The sequence below is a fragment of the Phaethon lepturus genome, unplaced genomic scaffold (assembly GCF_000687285.1).
Source record: "Phaethon lepturus isolate BGI_N335 unplaced genomic scaffold, ASM68728v1 scaffold1091, whole genome shotgun sequence".
Taxonomy (NCBI): domain Eukaryota; kingdom Metazoa; phylum Chordata; class Aves; order Phaethontiformes; family Phaethontidae; genus Phaethon; species Phaethon lepturus.
Window position 1 is genome coordinate 2129 of NW_010518284.1, and position 21910 is coordinate 24038.

Consider the following 21910-nt stretch of genomic DNA (forward strand, 5'->3'; position numbering starts at 1 on the left):
AAAAGGGAAGAAAAGCAAAATTTTACCATGTCAGAGAGAACGCAGTTTGATCAGGTTTCCTGTTCTGTGATTCGTATTAAACTTTCAGGTTCCTAACTTACTACAAAAGCAAAAATATGTTTACTTTCCTGCTTCAGTTTTTCTGGAGGAAAAAGTCTCATGAAACAATATTGGTGAATGCACTGGAAAGTTAAGTATTTTCTTGTAAATGACAATTGGCCTTGAAATGCTACAGGAAGAAGGCAGTGAATGCTCCAGTAGATTATTTTAACATTTTGTTTTTAAAAGTCAGTGCGTGAGAAGCTGAAATGGGCAATGACTGTGTCTGTAAAATGCCTACACACACTTGGGCAAAACCAGTGCCAGTTGAAGTTGTGGATTGCATTATTGGTAGTTGCATCCTTCATAAAGCATTTTAATTTATGTTTCAAGATTCTGGCCTGTTTGTTCATTTGACACAGGTGAATGGTGTCCAGCCAGAATGCAGGTTTCATCTGGAGATTCACAAGGAGGAAACGAGGTGCATGGAACTTCTAAAGAATGCAAAGCCAGTGGACTACAAAGGTAAGAAAAGATAAACTGTAACGTAGAGATGACTGGAGTATTCAAGATTTTCTGCCTTTACCTTCTTTGCTGCTCTGGTTGCAGTCGCCATACTTACCTGCACTGTGCTTATAATTTTATGTATTTTAGAATTCATGCAGGTTTTGCGTTAAGAGTACAGCTGCAGCAAGCATGTTGTGAGAGGTGTGCCAGGCGCTAGGCACACACTGGATGGGACGCTAGATGGGAGCAAATGCATTCTCATGTTTTAACCTGTCGCTGCTAGTATTTTCTGACTGGCAGAGAAGCTTCAAGGCTGGTGATGACAGGACCAGCAGAAAGACGAAGTCTGAGGAAAAGTTGAAAGCCTTGATTCCAAGCATCTCTCTCTAGCTATGGTTGAAAGTAAAATGCTAGTGGCAGAAATGATCTCTGGGTTTCCCAGTCAGAATATGCTTCAGACAGAAGATCACATTCACCCCCAGAGTATGAAAGAGTCATGCAAAGGAAAAACTGGACAGCAGTGTTACGTTAAAAATACAAATTCTCTCTGTTGCTTTATTGTTTTTATTTGCTCTCTGCATAGAAAGATAAATATAGAGATACAGATATGACAAATTTTAATTTAATAGAAGAAAGAAGAAAGAGCAGATGTAGTTTATTATTTTTTTATGTTAGATTTTACTAGATTTCCTTGCTACATTTTCGTGTGAGTGAAAATTATGAATAAGATTATGAATAAATGACTTTTTTTATTTTCGTAAGTTGGAGCTGCTGATAAAGCCATTTGTTCAGTAAGCAAAATATGAAGGCAGCAGATAAATCCAGACAGCCAAATGAAAAGCAAATCTGTAACATGACAGTAGCTAGGGCACAGCTTGGTTAAATTTTTTTTTTTTGCTATTTAGGAAAGTTGGAAGTGTGCATTAATTTTTTTTTTTTTTATACAAAGGTATTAATGTTTTGTGATTAGTTACCTTTTGTAAACCATATGCCGGAACTTGTGAGCAGAAAGCAGCCTCTACTCACCTCCTGGTGAAAAGGTAAAAGTGCTTCTTGGCGTGCTTCATTTGCATTTGTTACCTGTCCAGCACGCCTCTCGTAACATGTAAAATATTGAAGGGAAGGATGGGCTTTCAGTGAGGCTTAGAAAAAGGGGAAAGAAATTTTACATCTAACGGTGACTGAACATTTTTCAGTTGAAAACACAACTTTGATATTTACAAAGTAATGTCACAATAACGGGACTCCTTGGAATACTACAGTATATCTTGCAGTGCAGTTGTTTTCCTTTGGCTGAACCAGGTGATACATAGTGTATTTGTTTTTTCATACTCACTCTGTTTTGAATGCACTCTGAAGATGATTATGCTACCTCAGGGACTTGCCATGTGCAGTGCCCTTTGAGCGTAAACATGAGTCCCAGCTCATGATGCTTTCTCCACCTCTTTTCTTGATTTAAATGTGTAACTCCCTCCACGCATACTCTAATATCAATTTGTAAACAATAAAATGATTAAAAGGATCATCAACAGTTTGTATTTTACAATAATTTCTCCTTTTGATTAATCCAGATAAGTAATTAGAAAAATTATAATAACAGTGAATAATTTACATGGCTATCTCTCCAAGTAACATCTTACTGGAATAATTAATCTACATTTAGATTTTTTTTATTTATATGAGTGGTGAAGAGAGACGGCTGTTTCATAAATAATACTAGTGTGAAGCCAGATGGAGAAATAATTACTAGCCCAGATTAAGGCATTAAATCTTGAATTAATAAATTCATTATTAGCTATTACACAGCTTTGAAAGTCAAGCTTTTTTCAGGATCTGCTTTTGTGATCCAGATGTTGGTCTGCTCCAAGGGTATCCTTGTGATGCACACCAGTTTTATTTTGGGTTCCCTAGAGGAAGAAATAAGTTTTGTGTCAGTATTTTCTTCACAGCCTCTTTTCACTGGAAGAGGGGTGCCTCCTGAAGGCAAACTGCTGTGTAAGAACTTCATGTCTTGGAACGAGACAGTATGTCTGATGGTGTTGATTCAGCCCTGCAGGTAGTGATAAAACAGCAGAGGAAGGATTTATACATTTAATTGAATGTCTGGCAGAAAGTAAGGGACTATTCCATTTTGTAGGAGACTGGAATAAAGCCCCTATGGTAATGAACCCTTAAAAACTGTATGTTTAATGTTATAGGAGAATTTATCCTATGCTTCATGTTATAGATACCTTTACCAAGCACCTGTTCAGAAGAGCCTATATTAAATACATGCATTTGCACTTCCAAAAATATCCATTCTATGTATGTCTTTATTTTCTTAATAAACTCCTAAAAGGAGTATTTTGAACAGACTTGCAGATTGTCACAGAGATACTCTGGCTACTGATAAAGAAGAATTACTGATGAAAACTGGTAAACTTGAACTAGTCCAAGTTGTAGCTCCACACCTAAAACTTGTAGTACACTTGAAACATAATTCATGACTATAAATTCACAAAACCTATTTCACTTTTTCCTCAGTGGAAAAGATGGTTATACAGCCCTTGTCACACTTTTGTAACTCTAGTATGTGCTACTTGCCTCACAAAAGCTATAATGGAATCCAGTGAAGGTCCTGTCTAGAATTTGGAAATAAAGGTTCACTGAGATTTTCCACTGGAGGCTTGGGCCTCAGTTATCAAAATCAGTGGGAAATTTTTCTATTAACTCCTTGAGCACCAGAGAAGCCTTCACACCTCTATGTAACATGCTCCAGAATTAGACTGGCATGCACAGCTACTGAATTTTGAAGGATACAAATTTTATGGGACAGACAGTTTCTCCTATGGCCTAGATGGCAATTATGTATGGAATACCGTATCTAATACTTCCCAGCTCCCAGTTAGCAAGACATAAAGGAAAGATTTAAAGGCAGTTGTGGCATTTTGTTTTTTATATAATAAAATGCTGTTACAGTCATCTCACCTGAGCTGCATAACGTAACATGGGCTGAAGAATTTCACTGAGTAATTTTTGTAGTGCACCTAAAATCATTGGCTATGAAGTCTACAAAGGACTTGCTTGCTTCATGGCTTAATAAAGCAATAATGTGTTTTGCAAGTAAACACTGTATAAATACTGTGTAAAAAATCCTTTCAACAATGCTAAGGATATAGTAAAACCACAGGACCCAGTTTGTCTAAATTCTGCTCATTTGCCAGCGTCAAACTGTTAGACAGCAATCTGGACCTCCAGAGCGTTACACCCTTTGGGGGTTTTTCAGGCATTAGTATATACTGTTCCATTAGTGGAGAGCATTACACTCCATTTAGGGAAGAAAGTCACTCTCCAAAGATCCATGGCAGTGTCTTCCTCTCTGTAGTGCTCTCAAGTTGTTTATTTTATGAAGACTGCATTAACTTCCATTCTCATTTATTTTCTTCTTTCCTCCTATAATTTGACACCCAAGGTATGGATGCACCTTAGCTGGAAGCCTAGGAGAGGATTTTTTTTGCACTCTCATTTTTGGAGGGCAGATTAATTCCATTCTAAATAACTCATAATAGCTACAGATTCTGAGGTCCATATGGGAAAACACTAATTTATCTTTTACCTACTACCCATGGCTTGTCGTCTTAAAAAAATAGAAAGCTTCCAATAGAAGTGATTGAAAATACATAAAAAAAGGCCAACTGCAAATTTCAGTTTATTTTATTCAGTATCTAGAATTTTACATTATAAAGTAATTGATTCATTTCTGTTCACCTTTTCATTTGAAGTGAAATGTTATGGTCAAAACTGTTGAAACTCAGTCAGAAGACTTTATAACAGGGATCTACAACAAAACATTCTAAAAAGAAAGGTCTCATTACAAAAAAATGAAGTGTGATTTTGGGGTTTTTAAAATTTATTTATTGTATTACTTGGGACTGAATGGCTGCACAGTTAAATGAGTTTTCAGCTCTTGCTTTTCAAAATGTGTTCTTGTCAGACCCATATGCCAGACAATATTTATGCCAGACAATATTTTCAATTTTAGATATGGCATCTTAACTTTGAGGAAGGGATGTAGACGGAAAGAGAAATGGCTTTGGGAAGAATTTCATAAACCTCTCAAAGAGGGGTTTCATAATGCAGCTAGTAATGGGAAATTAAAAAGGACAGGACTACCAAAATTATATTCTCACTTATTCATAAACTTAAAGCAAGAGGGACCAATGTCACTATGTAATCTAATCTCCCAAATTACACTGCCAGCAGAATTTCACTCAGTGATTCCAGCACTGAGCTCGTAATGTTGTGGACGAAAAAGAGCATATCTTTCTGAAACCTTTTCAGAATGGTGGGATGAATGTCCAAATGGTGGACCCATGGCCAGTTGTCCAAAAGTTAGTTTACCCAACTAACCTCTGCTGTTAAGGTTATTTCTCCAGTAAGAAAGGTGCCTATTTTGCATTCCAAAGCCACATATACACGCACATATCTCTGTATTGTACAAAAGAAGGACTGTGAGTGTAACTAAGCCAACCTAGCGATCACTTTCTCCTCCACATCAGTAAATAGGAGACTTACACAAAGCCAGATGAGGCCTTTCTTATGCTATGTGAAAAGGAGTCTCCTCAAGGTTCCCCCTTTCCTAATCCTCCCAATCTCGTCAAGGTCTTCCATCAGTTTTTGTTTGGTTTTGCAGCTATTTTCTCTGTAAAATGAGCCAGTAGTTCAGACTGCAGTGTTGCTTAGAGTTATCCAAGGTAGCACTAAAGGTAGAATTAAATGAGATAGTGGGATCATGGAACTTCCTTTCATACAGCACCAGTAGCTCTTGCAGGACAACTTGTGCTTTCTTGAATCTCCATGCTGCTGCTTTTCTAGCTGTAGCACACACATGTTGCTACTTTTTGGCTCACATAATTTTTTATGAGGAGAGCTGAAGGGGCTGCTTTGAACATTGTCTGTTTTGGTTCCTGTTAATTGAAGTGTCATCGTTATGACAGTGATCATCCTTAGGGTGTTGACAGTGTCTGGGCTTTGTGGAAGCTATACTTAATTATTTGAGGGCAGAAGACAGGCAGAGCTGGCGTACCTTTTGAGGAGGCGGGGTGATAGGTCAGAAAGAACCTTTCAGTAGGAGCTGCCTACTGAAAAATAACCAACGGGAAATAAATGGTGAAGACCAAGAAAATGTCCTGATCAGCCTCATTCAAAAATCGCACATAATAAAGGTTACTAAGAGTGACAATAACAAACCTTGTTGGAAAGAAGAGAGGCAACATTTGGCCACAGATACATTCTACAATTTTGAAGGTCTGAAATTTCTACCCCTGCACAACATAAATAGAAATTCAGCAGTAGATATTATTAAATGGCATTTGAAGCCCTGAAAAGGGAAAGTGCACAGTCATAAGTGAATTTATTGTGTTTTTCAGAAGATTCTGAAAGAAATACTGCCCTGCATAGTTTTGCTCTTGAGTCGTGATAAAGACAGCTGTGGCCGTGGCGGTCTACTCTCCATGACATCCTAAGTTCAAATACCACAAGCAAGCAATCGGCTCCAACTGATAAAACAAACAGCATGTGGGTTAGACATAATCCAAACTAACAAATCCAAGCTAAAACTCTTACAGCTTTGACTATACACCCATGAATATTTTTCCAATATAATAGAAAATGGTGTTCTTATGGTAAGATTAGAGTGCTGTCCAGTTATACAAAAATAAATGCTGTTGTCTCCAAAGGACATTTTGACTCATTGGATAGCAAGATTTACTTGGTAGAAGATTGGGGTAGAAATGTGTGGAAATTCTCTTTTTCAGAGGGTTTTTTTTTCAAAGTTTTCAGCTGGCAATGTCCATATTTCCTTACAGTGCTCTAAAATATGTAAATTACATTAAAAATAAAATTGGCTTGTAGATTTTTGATTCTATAATGGGAAACTGTTCTTCTGAAAGGAAGTAAGGTATTTCTTCTGAAGTGTTTCGTTTAGTGAAAAGCCAGTAATCTCCTAAGTATCTCAGTAACAGTGTTTTTGCCATTCCTGGTAATAGGGCTGGCTTTTGAAAACGTATAAACTGCAAACATTTAAGGTGAATATGAGATAAATGCTACTGGTTTCATCATTCTGTTTAACTAGTTACATATGATGTATATGGTAGCCTTCCCAAATTCTACTTGCTGTGTATGAGTGGTTTGTGTTGACCGGTAATTTAAAAAGTTTACACTCACATCTGCTCAGTATTGCTGAATAACCAGAGCTTGTATACACTCTGTACAATTTCACAACAGTGTTTTAGTTCAACATAGGCATATTGGAGCTGCTTCTTGGCCGTTTTGCAGCCCGTGTGTTCATTTTCACATGACTGCAGGCCAGCAGCTCCTTGTGGAGGGGGATTGGGGGTCCCTGGGCAGGCAGGGCAGGCGTCGGCCACCTCCCTGGGGTCGGGACAGCTGAGGACAGCAGCCTGCAGGTGTGGGGTCGGGATCCGGCCTGGTACGGGCAACCAGGGCCAGACGCAGCCCTGGGAAGGCCAGGCAGGGCCATAGTGGCGGTCGGGACCCAGGCAGAGGCAGGCACAGGCGCTGCTGTGATGAAGCTGAAGTCAGGTGCACCCACAGCACCGCTGGAGGCCCAGACCTGAGCCTGGAGGGGACCCTGAGCAGGGGCTGTGAGGCTGGGCAGGCCCCTGAGGCCTGTTAGTCTGCTCAGGGCCTACAGAAGTAGATGGCAAATAACTTGAGCAAAGTAGGTTGCAGCAAAGTGTTTTTGCTTCTGTCCTATTCCTATTACCGCTTTAAGCAGTTCTGCTGTGTGTTTGCTTTGCTTCCAGTTGGCTAGCTCGCTACTTCTCTATAGCCTCCTTTTGCTTCCTCTCTTACGACTTGGGTGAAAATGCAGGAATAATTTCAGTCCGTATATGTTCATAAATTCTCATGCAGCCTAAATTACATGCTGCGGTGTTCAGACCTACAGTCTAGAAAACATTGCCCATAAGAGGTGAGATTGCTTCTGCTTTGTCAAGTTCAGTACAAAAATCAAAACGTTTCCCTGTTCGAAAAATAAACCCTGGACTAGTTGACAATTTTCTGGCTGATTTTCAAAGCACTCTCTGTTTCATGTATCATGCATGCCTAGGCAGTTTAAAAAGTGCTAAACCTTTCTTTGAATTGGCAATTTTTAAAATCCAAATGCAAAGTGCCACCTAGTGGTTAATATATGGATAAAATGTTTATCTAAACCAAACTTTACAGTACAAACCCAGTGTTACACGTTTTCATAGACAAAGAAGCATATGTAGGTAAGCAAATTTGTTGCTCAAAGACTGGATCTCAGATAATCCTAACACTGAATGAATCAATGGCGGGACAGAGAGTAGTAGAGAGTGAGTACAGAGTAAGTACAGAGTAGAATATCAAGCTTGATCAAGCTAGATATTCTATGTGCAGAAAGAGGCACATTTAACATAGCATTTATAGCACCTTCATTTTCCAGTAGTATAGGTATTTATAGCATTGTAGGCTGCTCTATAGTCACTGGGAAGAAACAGGCAATTGTTGGGAGCAATTAATCTGGCCTATTTTCATGTGTTTTAGTACGAAGTGAATCATGCTGTCACCCTCTGACAATATTGTGTATGTCATTATTGTTGTAAAAGGATGCTATGGTGGGTAAAGAGCAGTATCTACTTGAAGACTTATGAAACTCACCAAGATCTCCAGTTGTGCCACATCTTCAATTTCCAAGATTAGTGAGAATTAATTGCTAGTTTCAATTGTGCACAATTAAGCTCGTGCTGTACAATAGAGATACGTTGTTGGGATGAAAGAGATGAAATGATGCAAGTGTAGTAAGAATGAAATTGTTGATTGTATCCCACCTCTGCATAAGGGTGTGTTTTGCTAAGAGAAGAAGATACATCACTGCAATATTGTCAGAAATCTATGGTAATAGGAGGAGGGAGAAATGGGGAAAGGTATGAGTTGAAAGCCCAGAAAAGTGCATATTGTTTAATAGTTGTACCTCTAAGACCTCCTAGCAGTGCACCAGTAAAACCATCATTTCAGCATTCAGCCCTAGACCAGTTTTCAGAAGTACACTGTAGTCAGTCAGTGACTATAAAGGCCTCCAGAACATTTCAGCAGTTTTCTCAGATTTCCTGTACCATAATAAATAAGCCTGTAAATATACATAAATTGAGGCTTAATGTTTTCTTGGAATTCTGATGACAGCCACTCAAGTTTCGCTCTCATAATTGTTGATGCATCTGAATGTAGTCTAGATGTAGGAAATACATCTTTTGTGTCATTTCATCTATTTGATTTAAGGAGTCTGAAAAAGTATCATTCTCTCCCGTGCTGTAGATACCTGTAAAGTCCTAAAATACTGAAGACAAACTGAGGTAAAAAATACATTCCCCAGAACACATTAGTGACTTGTAATGTTTTGAATGTCAAAAACTTGCATACTGATTTCCTTCCTGCAAGTCAGCTTCGAGATCTGATACAAATTGTGTTAATGAATTTTGGTGGGAATAGGACTTGGACCTCTGTTTTTCTGTCTAATATTTCATGTAAGTGCAACTTGAATAAAAGTTTTCTGGGCTTTTTTTTATGGTAAAGGTACTAATGGAGCTCTGAAGTCCACATTGTTCAGCTGCCTTTTTAGCAAAACCTTAGCCCAGTCCATATAGCAGTGTAGCCTCTGAACTGTTTGCAGATTACTGTAGCAAATCCACCATTTTACAGAGAGAATACTGAACAAAAGGGAAAATCTGTGAAAGTCATCAGCTTTTATGGGTGTGCATGAACACTTTCATGACTCATCTCAGCTCTCACTTGTTAGTGGAAATGGGGATGAACTAAAAAGGTCTGAAGTCGCATAAAATGCTAATTATTCTTGTGTACTACAGGGCTTGTTTATGCTGGCTCAGGCAGTACATCCATCAAAGCCAAAAGAGTTGCATTTGGTCACTATAGTTCTGAGTGCTGACAGATAAAGAAAATAGTTTCTTTGTCTTTCATGTATGTCACATTGTTGATGTTGTTTCTGGCTTAAAATCAATTGGGAAGGAAGCATGACCTGAACTGGCTGAAGTAAATATCTTTTTACTTTGCATAAGCTCTGGTGTTGCATCATAGAGATGCAGGACTTGATTTTAAGCCAGTACTGTAACTCAGGAAGTACATAAGCATGTTTAAGTTCCATTGACTTCAAAGGGTATGAAGATGACTTGCTCAGATGTAAACCTCTTAAATGATATACATATGGCCAAGTCAACATCACCTCGGAGATATCATTACTAACGCTAAAAGAAAAGCCACAAGTGCTGGAGAGAGTAGAAGGGAGTCAGGTGAAATAGAGCATAGATAAAACTCATGAGTTAATTCTTAAAGAAATGTATGAACCAGTTGTAGGGGCAGATACACTAGAAAGGGCAAACTTTGCATGATCATCAGGAAAAAAGGAATGATTATGGAATATTAAATTCTGATTCAGTTGCTAAACTCATTCAAGAGGTAAGGACCAGAAACATGAAAAGAGTGAATTGTCAATGGGAACAGGAACTTCTCAGCCAACTGTGGAATACAGATAAAAAGAATGCCACTTTCACAGTTCCTAGTCCTAAGTAAATCTCCCTTACCCTAAGGTAAGACTAAAAGATATATTGGTCTTGGAGTCCAAGTTACTAAAGGAACCAAAACAATTAGTCCTCTTCGGGTAACTGGAGAACTTGACAAGCTGAAGTTAGTCACACAGTGTTAAGCAAGTAAGGGTGGGATTGCTTAGAGTAAAGACAGGTACCTACAGTCTTGATTCCGCAACTGAATTAACAACTTCAGGCTCTCTTGAGAAGAAATAAGCATTTTTTAGGATGAAATTCTTCTGACCCATTTTAGGTGTTTGCATTAGAAATATATTGATTTAAACATGAGTCAGCAGTGCACCGTTATGGAGATGAGGTTTAACCATATATTGTGCTACATCAGCAAACTGGTAGATCAAGAGAAGCAATTGTCTGTCTCTATTTGGCTCCTGTGAGACTGCATCTCAGCGGAGGACTGTGTCCAGTTTTGGGCTCCTGTGTACAGGAAAGCCATTAACCAGCTCAGCAGAGAGCATGGAGATGGCATGAGAATATGCAGCATATAACAATTGACTGAAAGCTGGGTTTCTTCAGCTTGGAGAAGAGTGATCTGGTTGCTGTCTTCATCTACCTAGTGGGCTTATAGAGAAGATGAAGCCAGACTCTTCTGAGATGTGAACAGAAAAAAAAAACCCTCCAAACAAAAAAAATCACAAGAAGCAGCAATGGAAGCAACCTGCAGCAAGGGAAATCCTGATTAGATGCATGGCAAATTCTTCATGCAGAAAGTTGTGTGTGTGCAGGTTGCCCAGAGAGGTTGTGATAGACTGGAGATTTGGAATCTCCAAATCTCTTTGGAGATTTTTGGTGCCTGAATGGAAGAGGCATTGAAGTGAGTATGGGTGAGTGTGTGAAGTAATGAACAGCAATACATTTGTTGTATACCTCTTTGGAGGTTGATACAGCATACAAGGCAGTGGAGAATAAGGCACTGCATGATATCTACTCACACAGATAAACTTTGTGAAGTGTTCCCATTACTAATCCCTTATTTTTGGCATCATCTTTCCGAGTATAGAACAGATGCTGCATTTAGAGCTGTGTAATCCTAAGAGGAGTGAAGAAAGACCTAGTCCCCATGAACAAGTGACTCCTCTGGAGAATAGTATTTTCTTGTGAAACTCTGTAAAGATGACTCTATGGAATTGGTGACCAAATGCAGAATTTAGCCCTCTCATCTCCTCCTCTCATCTTCTCTTTTCATCTTGAAACCCTATTCTTGGTACAGCACAGAGGTTCCCAGCCGACTATCACGCTTAGATGTCTTCCAAAAGAAAGCAAGACCCATGGGAATGCTATGCCACTGGCGCTCCTTCAAGCTGCAGCTAGGACATACCCCCAGGGCCGAATCCAACTGCTGGTTCTGCAGCACACTCTTGGGTTCCCTAGTTTACATGTACTTTGAAAGTGACTTAAAGTAGGATGCTAGACACTTTAAGTCAACACAAGCTGTCCAAGTTTAATTGCACTAAGATGGTTTAACACAAATATAGAACTTTTAAATGTTCCTTTTCCTTCTTCATTTAACTCAGGTGGCTTGATTTTGGCCATGACCTCACTACCACAGAGTAATGAATAGTGAATTTCTAATTCTATTAATATTCAGAAGAATAGTATTATACATGGATATGAGTAGTTCCTAGTCCAAGTTTCATGTTCTCTACTAAAGAGAACAAACTGTCCCTTATACTTTCTAATAATCTTATGGACATAGTGCTGGTAGGATAAAAGTTTTATTTCTCTCTCTAGTGTTAATTACAAATTGATAATGTTGATTGTCAGTTTTCTTATTTGGAGACATAAATGCCCAGAATTTTGCACATGATCTTTCTTGGAGGGAGAGAACTTGAACTGAGATGATATGAGTAACATTTCCTTACTTCTTTGTACTTACAATTCTTCATAAGGCTTATGCTCAGAAACCTTCATAACTCTTCACTTAGCTTAGAAGGCATGCATTATAAGTAGTCACCTTTAAACAAATAGAGCGTGCTTGATCCAAGTGCCTGCAGCAGGCTATAGGAAGATTTATGCTCATTCACAAGATACTGCTTTTGAGCCACATATATACAGACTTCAGCATGGGCACAACCGTTAACAAGTAGTTACTATCTACTAGTAACAAGTTCTTACGAGTACTACAAAAAAACATGCCTAGAACATTTTATGACACCTCCTTCCTGAAATAAGTATACAGAAGTATTCTTTGTTCAAAACTTTGTTTTATTTAGTTAGGAGAGATTATTTTGATAGTTCATGCCCATTGTTCCAAAAATTCTTCAGTCATGATGCACTCCCCATTTTATTTGTGATGCTGAGTCCACTTAACTACTTTTACTTTTTAAAATATTTTCTTATCTTTTCTTAGCATGATCCTGTCAAAATTACATAGTTTTAATGAGTCATTTTGCAAATAAGGCATTAACTGACCTAAAAATAAGCTGGTTAATCAACAGAGTCTTATGATTCCCTTAACATTTTCATACAAAATACCATATTTGCAACTTTCCTGAAAGAGTCTGATCTTTCTTGAACTAGTCATCCAAATCTTCCACCAAGTCTTTATAAGGTAAATACAGTAGGGGGATTTGGACCAGACTGAGCTTTCAAGTCTGTTACTGCTGGTTTTGTTTCAGGGTGTGTTGGAGTTTGGGATAACATCACCTGTTGGCGTCCTGCAAAGATTGGAGAGACTGTCACTGTCCCCTGTCCAAAAGTATTTAGCCTTCTTTCTGGCAAACCAGGTATTTCATTTTAAGGTGTTTTTTTGCTGGCTTCTCTTTGGTATTTTATAATGTAATACACTAAAAATGTTTTTTGGTTGTGGGTTTTTTTTCAGTTCAAGGTTTTTATTTTCTTTTTAAAGAGTTAAAATAATAGGTTCTTAACAGAGCTGGTCATGATATATCATGAAAAGACCAAATAATTGTCTTTGTGGTCCATATGGTGTTCTTTGAGTCAGATACTAAATATATATTCTGATATAGTGACACTCATCAGGGCTGAAGACATTGCTTGCTTTTTTTGACCATGTGTTAATTATTAAGGTAGCTGAGCCTGACTGACATCTTTAACAGTTCCCAGCAGGTCACATGCAGGTTGTTCCTTCTGTTCTTAGGAGGGGAGCTCTGCCTTGCCTTCATGAGAATAATGAGCCAACATTAACACATCATACCTAAAAATTATCACTATTGCAGTTTAAGGTAGTTATTATGAAACCTTTTATTCTGCTTTGTAATGGAACTTGGAAAAGAGGTCATCAGTGTCTCAGACTGCTGAAACATTTAAACTGTTGTAAGTCTACCATCTTCTGCACCATCTTGTCAATATATCATACTGCGGTTTAATTTTGCACTTTGGCTTGTTAGTGGGGTTTTAAAAATAGGTGATGCACACATAGCATTTCACATATGTATCTCAAAATGCAGGAGGAAAAATCTTATCCCCATTGCTCAGGTGAGAAACCTTTGTCATGAAGAGCTGGTGAAAGATGCAAAACTTACCACAGTGATTTAATTCTGCTTTTGAGGTCTCTGTGGAGAGCTTAACACAGAGGCTAACTTGGGGTATGACTAAAATACCTTTATTCTCAAAACTGTTATAGCTTGTTCCAGTAAAAAAATAGATAACTCAATCTACAGATGAGTAAAGGTTTTCATTCCTGCAGCTCGTAAATCTTGATTAGTTTATCATGGATAGTCTAAACAGTTTATAAAGAAGAAAGTATGTATAATCTTCACTAAATCTTGTGAAATCTATAAAAGTATTCAAGTGATTCAAATGAAGATATTAAGGTGTTGGCATGAGACGAGGCAAACTATTAATATCAAAAATTCAAAATCCGAATTAAATCACACTGCTTCTGTCTATTCGCCAAAAGCTAGAACATGTACACTCTCTCTGGAGTTTGGATGTTTGATATTTAACAACTGTTTTGCAATAACATTTTAATTTTCCTATAAAACAACTGCAATAAATATTTAAGTCTGAAACCTTCACAATGCATTACAACTCTATCTCACTTGGGCATGGTGTCATCAAGACTGAAAGATCAATTCCTTCTTATAGTTTGCTATAATTTTCCTGTGTACAGATTCTATTACAGCTGCCTGTTTATTTCTTGCTTGTGGAACTAACAGGGTGGTTTTTTAGAGGTGCCTGTTCAGTTAAGAGGATTTTTTAAATCTTGTCTTTCTATAATTTCAGAGAAGGAAGACAGCAAATATCTTGCATGGTTAATTCAATTAAGATCTAACTAAGTATCTCAGCACCTAATTTGATTACGCTCAGGAATACGTACATTATTTAATTCATGCACAGCACCTTTCAAATTCACTTGATTCTTATGGCAGGAAATTATAAAAATAATTTTAAACAAGAAATCTAACTCTTTTTATTTAGCCAGATTCGTGAGATGTATGTTTTAGTATTTTCAAGGTTTAAGAGGAATTAAAATTCTTGTACGAGGTGATCTAAACTACCTTATTTTTTATGGAAGTATTCCAAATGTTAAGTAGGCTTTTAAAAAACATCAATTCCTTAAAGTATTTCTTAATTCGAATTGTGAATTGAAAAAAGTAGTTGTCGTCTCATCTTTAAAACTTTTGGAGAACTGGCTTTTAATTTCTTCTGTGATGGTCAAGGTTATAATTTAAGCATACCACATAATTAATTCTCAGTTGAATGTTAGTAACTTTATATTAAATTACTTTTTACTGTAAAACCAACCATATTATCCTATAATTTTTTTCCATATTGTACATGATGATATAAGTATATGCGTATCAGAAAGTTACTGTGTGAATTTTTTATTCAAATGTACGTGTCAAGTAATAGGTTTTAAATGAGGTTGCCATCTGAAATATTTAATTGCATGGAACAATGGCGTAGAAATAAACAATGTCTTCCACAGAACATTGCCTAACTGACTTTAAGTTAGAAGGCCTTACAGTACTTACAGTAGAAAATACTTCAGCATCTTGAGTTCCTGAGTCTTTTTCTTGCAAAACTGGCTTTGACGTAATTTGTGGTTCTGTTAACACATTCCTCTGCTCTGCCTAGTCAGAGAATCTTGATGTACTTTGAAAGTGAAGACTCTTGAGAGTGTATAAATACGTTACATTGTCTTTAAAAATGGCATGTCTGTGCCAAATGGCAGAAGTGGTCCTGTTATTTGAGGAGACACTGTGGTTTGAGGTCAAGGCCTTGTTATAAGTTAGAAAGATTTGATTGGTCAACCATTTGTAGGATATTTACAACTTTACACTGAAGAATTTATACAAAGAAGAAATTCCAGTTACCAATCAGCAAAATAAAAATCACAAAAGCTTTAGTTTAGAGTGTATATAAGCACGTTTGGTTATTCTTGCCCAAAGTTGATCTGTGACTCATAAATTTGTCCTTGTGTGGTGAAAAACAGGCATCTCTAAGTCAGATAAAGACCAGTGGTAAACTGCAAACCAAAGCAGTGTGTTGTTAGAGATTTCAAGTATCATGGAAATAAAAATTGCTGTAAGAAAGGCGAGGAGAAGTTGCATATAATTTAACATTATAAGAGTAAGTTACAATAATTTTAATGACTTTTTTATTATGATATCAGACTGTTTAGTTTTCTCCTATTGAAGCCGTTACATATTGTATGAATATTAGTTCATATTAATTAGATTAAGGAGTAGAATCATGGGTTGCCCCCATCTCATCTGCGTGACTTCATCTGGGTAAAGAGTCAACATCTTCTCTCAGTTGCAACCAAAAAATCCTTTCTGACATTAATAGATGTTCAAAATTCCTTTCCAACCATATTTGCACATTTCCTGTATATTCCTTGGACTACATTTTTTCAGTGATTGGTTCAAAGAGCAAGATTTAGCATGCATAAGCATTTATTTCTTCATTCTTCAACCTATCTCATAATTTGGCCTTTTAAAGTGCATTACCAACTCTGCCAACATTTGCTGTAGCAGTGATTCATCACCATAATATCTAAGACCTTTTATAACTCTTCAGAAGATCATTTGCTATTACCTTCTCAGAAAAGCTTAAATAGGAGGTTAGAACAACTCTCACTTAAATTACTTTTCTGTCAGATTACTTTACCTACAAATTATTCCCTTTATAGAGTGAGCTGAAAGACTCCCTCCAGAATACTTTAGACAAAACAGCAAAATGTTTCAGGCTTTTGCAGATGTGACAGAAATACCTGTGATACCAAAGCAGAAGCCTGCCATCACAGCTTGGATTTACTTTCTTTTTTCTTTAGTGCAAAGGCAATTCAGAGCAAGAGTAAAAGCAAGGAAATAAGAACAAAGAGCACATGAAAGGAAATGGCTGGGTTGCTTTAACAGGAGTGCTAGGAAATACAGCGTGTTAACAGAAAATGACAAACTTAGGTTGTCTAAAGATTCATTGATGAGGAGACTTTTGAAGCTTTCTGATTTAAACACTAAAATTTTGCTTTACAGGAAATATTAGCAAAAATTGTACGAGTAATGGATGGTCAGATATTTTTCCTGACATCTTAAGTACATGTGGATATAATGACTATGAGGATGATTATAAGGTAGGAAAAATACTTTTTCTATTCATTTAGATGCCTGTGTTCAATACAGCTATCAGATACACTCTGCCTCTAAATAATTCCCATTTTACTCTACCAGAATTCATGGAAGTCTGTGGTAATTTTTGGTAGCATTGATTGCCATATGCTTGGAGTGCAAATGTCATATAAAATACAACCAGAAATGTAGAATTGTGTAACTGTTTGAAACTCAAGGCTATAAACAGTTGGTAATTGCAGTAATGTATCTGTATTTCCAATATTGTAGTGTTACTGGTCTTATGCACAGTAAGTTTTTCATTGTGTTATTTCTAGAAGTTTCTATTATAACAAATCCTAATACTGTAATGATCTGTTAGTAATACATGCACCACTTGATTGCTGGTATGTGTTTAAGTTAGAAGTAAAATAGAATGAATTTAGGTAATTGGAATTATTGCAAATTTATACTGGACTTTAAATTGCATTAACAACTAGAAGTGGTTCAAAAAGCTATCAAGATATCTTGTATACAGTATAAACGGAAAAATCAGTTTTTTCACTTTGCAGATCCTATTTCTTGTTCTTTTTGATAAGACAAGTACTTTTCCATCACGTTTTATTTCGTATCTGTTTTTCTGTTGAGGCTAACAGAGCAAGATTTTGTTTACAAGGATGAGTTCATAGTGTCAGTAAAACTCTTGTTATCATGTACAAGAGATGAAGTCCACTCATGAATAAAGATACTTGACTGGTGGTTTTTGTCTGGATTTTAGAATGTGTGAAATTGCTTTAAGAGGCCTGTTCTGTCTGGTTTGCAGAGATGCACTGGCGTTCTAGCTAAGGTGTGCAGTTCTTGCCATCTCTTCCTGTATTTAAAAGCCCAGCCATTCCTGTAGTTGAAAACAGATAATAAATAAAAAGGCTAGAATATGTTGTTTTCTCAACTTTTCTGAAGGCACATTCTAAAACATTGGCATCATATGACAGCTTGGGGACGCACATGCATTACTGCTAAAACAGACATTTTAAAACAGTCATTCAAGCCAGACATTGTCACATGGAATGAAAATGTGTGAAGACTTAAAAATTCAAATCAACAAAAGATAACATTTCAAGTAGTGAGAAGTACTTAATTAGCAGATGAACTAGTGTAATAGAAAATCAGTTCTTGTTTGACATATTCATTAGTAATTTGAAGGAGAAGAATGACATGCAAGTTGACTGTACTTGCAGGAATGAACCTAGAGAAACTGGAAATAGGAAGTAGTAGCAACATTTACAAAAGCCTGGAAAAGTGCAAATAATAAACCAGTGAGGATAAAAATCAGAAAAGAGATGTGGAAAGCAGGTACTGAAAAAATGTTTAACAAAAGTACAATAGGTAGATAGAATATCTTAGATATCTAATATAGATAGTATACAGAAAAAATGCATATCATGTTGCAGAGAGGCAAAGGGGAAAGGCAAGCACTTGATTGCATTTCCAGCAAGATGGCCCGAGGGCCCTGTCCTTTTTTCTCAAGTACCAGTGTCATTGCTCAGGGAATATTTTTTGCCTGAAGATCATAAGCTGGTTATTTCAGTAGGACAAGACAATAATTCTTTTCTAACCCTGAAGATGCCAAGTCAAAAAGTGGATACAATACTGCTGGCTTGTCAGAAGATAAGCTGTTCCTGTGCAAATATTGTATTTTTAGTAGTTAAAGAAAGGATAAAAATTACCAGAATAAAATCTGAGAAGGGAAACAGGAAAGCATATGTTTAAATCCATCTCTTCATGGGAGACAATATAAAAAATGCAAGTATCATGCAGTTGTGAGATTTCAGGAGGCATTTAAGGTTCTGCATCAGCCAACTGTTACACAGAAATAAGATGTTTTCGTAAATTTGGATCTTAGCGCTCAATGGTAGCACCTCAAAACAAAAAGTCTTCACCCAACATGAAGCAGTATAGTTAATTTTTAATTGACCTAGAATTTCAACAAAAAGAACTAAGAATGAAATCCTAAGTATTTGGATGCAAAATATTTTGGACACAAAAATGTCATGCTTTATGGGTGATGTGTGAGGTTGCCCTCAAAGTTACAGTAACTAAGCAGATCATATTTTAGGGAAGCTGGCAAAATACTTTTCTTAGAGTAAGTCTTAAATTTTCTTCAGTGTGCTTTCTCTGAAGACAGTGTTAAAGGAATAGATAGAAACTGTCTTTGGTGTCAGTTTGGGGCATGCTTCTTCATTGCTGAATGAATTTCCATTATACAGCCAATTAAATAGTTACTCCTTTTTTTGCTGTCTTTTAGGATATGGACTTGTATCTTTACTTCAAAGGGAACTTATTTCTATACATATTTTATAGTTGTCTTTATATATATGCATACACACAGACATATATATCTCTCCAAATATGCATCTATTTTGGGCAGTTTTTAATATTCTAGAGAAGGTTTAAATGATAGAGATTGATGAGCAAATATTGAACAGGCAATTTATTAATAGGTACCAAATTTTTATGCTGAAAATTAACTGAAATGAGAAAGCTTATTTAAAAACACCATAAGCATGTCATCTATTATTTCTCTGCCAAGTTCACAGAATCACAGAATCACAGAATAACTAAGGTTGGAAAAAACCTTTAAGATCATCAAGTCCAACCATCAACCCAACACCACTATGTCCACTAAACCATGTCCTGAAGTGCCATGTCTGCATGTTTTTTGAACACTTCCAGTGATGGTGACTCCACCACCTCCCTGGGCAGCCTGGTCCAATGTTTGACCATTCTCTCGGTGAAGAAATTTTTCCTAATATCCAATCTAAACCTCCCCTGGCACAACTTGAAGCCATTTTCTCTCGTTCTATTGCTAGTTACTTGGGAGAAGAGACCAACACCCTCGTTGCCACAACCCCCTTTCAGGTAGTTGTAGAGAGCGATAAGGTCTCCCCTCAGCCTCCTCTTCTCCAGACTGAACAACCCCAGTTCCCTCAGCCGCTCCTCAGAAGACTTGTGCTCCAGCCCCCTCACCAGGTTCGTTGCCCTTCGTTGGACACACTTGAGCACCTCAATGTCCTTCTTGTAGTGAGGGGCCCAAAACTGAACACAGGATTCGAGGTGTGGCCTCGAATTCACTCGAAGTTCACTGATACTGTTTGGGGTATGAAAGAACTTGTCTACTTCCACAGTTTGAATTGATTTTACTGAGAGTTAAGACGTTGAATTTTTATTCCATGTCAAATGGTATATTAGAAGGATCTATAAAAAGAAATGATTTTGCATTTTGAAATGAACTATAAGTTCCTGATACCGCACCCTTAAGCAGAATGTTTTATTTTGTGTTAGATTTTCTGTTAGTATTCCTTAGTGCTCCTGTCTGTATTTATAGGGGACCAATTTGACAAATATGCCAGTATCTGAAAAAAAAATCTGTATGTTGTTACCACATCAAATTGTAGATCTAAACCTTTATTATATACTTCCAGTCTCCTTCCTATAAGTAAACTCCTTACCGCTAAGTAAACCACAACACCACTAACCTTCAAGATCAAGTTTTAGATTCAATAAATAAGTGTCTTTTTTTCCCTTTAATATTTCTGTTGAGGTCATGGCAGCACAACGGGAAAATGAGTAGCATGATTTGACCATGCTAGAAACACAGGTCAAGGTGTGTTAATCCAATCCAAGCCTCACCACAATCTTTCTTTTCATATGGGCATATTTTGACATCTTCTATCATCTAGACTGAACAAGCTAGAGATATGTCCTAGCTGTCCTCAGAGGGTATTAAACTCTCTGTCAACATTATTAAGATACAGCAAGATGCCTGGTGAATGTAAAGGACTGAAATGTGCCTACTTTACTCAAAATAATGACTGGGTCAGTTAAAACAGTCTTGTCTAATCTTACTGTGAATTGGCCTGAGGTTTATTAGGTCACACAAAAAACAATATATACAAGTTACAGACTCTATGATTTGAATGCATAAGGTTATACAAAGACAAATTCAGAAAAGAGAAAGATCCTCAGGGCTATTAACTGCAATGATATTGTTGCAGCTTGTACATAAGTAGAAGCATCATCTATGCAAGAAGTATTCCCCTTTTTGGCCAGTTGCCTGAAGCATTCGCTCTTAGGCTGGTGTCAGAGATAACATCCTGGCTGTGTACCCACTACCCAATACAGATACACTACCCAAGACAAATGGAGTCAAGACAGTGAGGTCAGCACTGACACAAACAAACACTGTCTTGAATGTCTGTAGCTACCTTTAGAAAACAGTTACATTACTACTGTCTGTGAAGTGGATCATTGCACTGGACTAATGGATTGTTTGTATTGAGTCTAAATTGAATCCTTCCCTGTCAACAAAAAGTAATGCAGGGCAGCCATCTACCAATGGTTTTCTGTGTGCCTGATGTCATGCTATATTTACGTTACATTCTGTGTTTTTCATTACTTAATGATGCTACTGTTATAAAGACATACCTAAGGCAATAGTGGTTTCATCTTTTTTCGGTGATGTTTAGACTTAAGGTGAATTGAAGGAGAAACATGTTGGAAAAGGGATATAATTAATTACTTGCATACAGATATTGAATAACATGAGGAATACCAATTTTATTACATATATTTTTATTAAGTTCTATTTTGCTTTATACCATTTAAAAACGTGTAGAAGTGCCTGATTAGGAAAAAGTAAATTGTCCACATGTAATCCATCTCTTTATCTCAGTTTGTATTTATTCTCTTGTAAGTAAGTACTACAGGATTTTAGAAATGGCTACCGTGTTGTTGAAGTTCATTTTGCAAAAGGAAAGGACTAGGGTTCTTTATTCCACTTCTATTTGCATTTGCTTGTTTCAGTGTTTCTATGCACTGATCTCATTTGCTAAGCCCAGTTCTGATTTTACAGTGTTTGTACAGTTTAAGGTTATCTGATATGTTCTTCTCTTATGAATATTTGGATATTATGGAATGTATTCTGACACACGTATCATGAAAATGTAAGACCACAAATTTTATATATGTAAGATATTAACCAATATATGTAAGTAATTGCATCTGTGAATACTACACTGTCTTACATACAGTATTACAGGGATATACTAGCGCACTGAATAAACAAAATGAAGAGTCACCTGGGATGATAATGATCGTAAATATTTTAGTAGCGATCAGTTATATTTTGGGTTAAATTAATAGAGGTGTGGG

General features: G+C 36.9%; 1 protein-coding gene across 1 annotated transcript in view; it reads left to right on the top strand.

Annotated features, from left to right (window-relative positions):
- The first annotated feature begins 422 nt into the window (after positions 1–422).
- Positions 423–21910, top strand: part of VIPR2 (vasoactive intestinal peptide receptor 2) — a 56672-nt gene continuing 35184 nt past the window's right edge. The window contains exons 1-3 of the mRNA XM_010296649.1: positions 423–564; positions 12803–12910; positions 16628–16725. Of these exons, the coding sequence (XP_010294951.1) occupies positions 423–564; positions 12803–12910; positions 16628–16725 (348 nt within the window). The remainder of the gene's footprint in view (positions 565–12802; positions 12911–16627; positions 16726–21910) is intronic.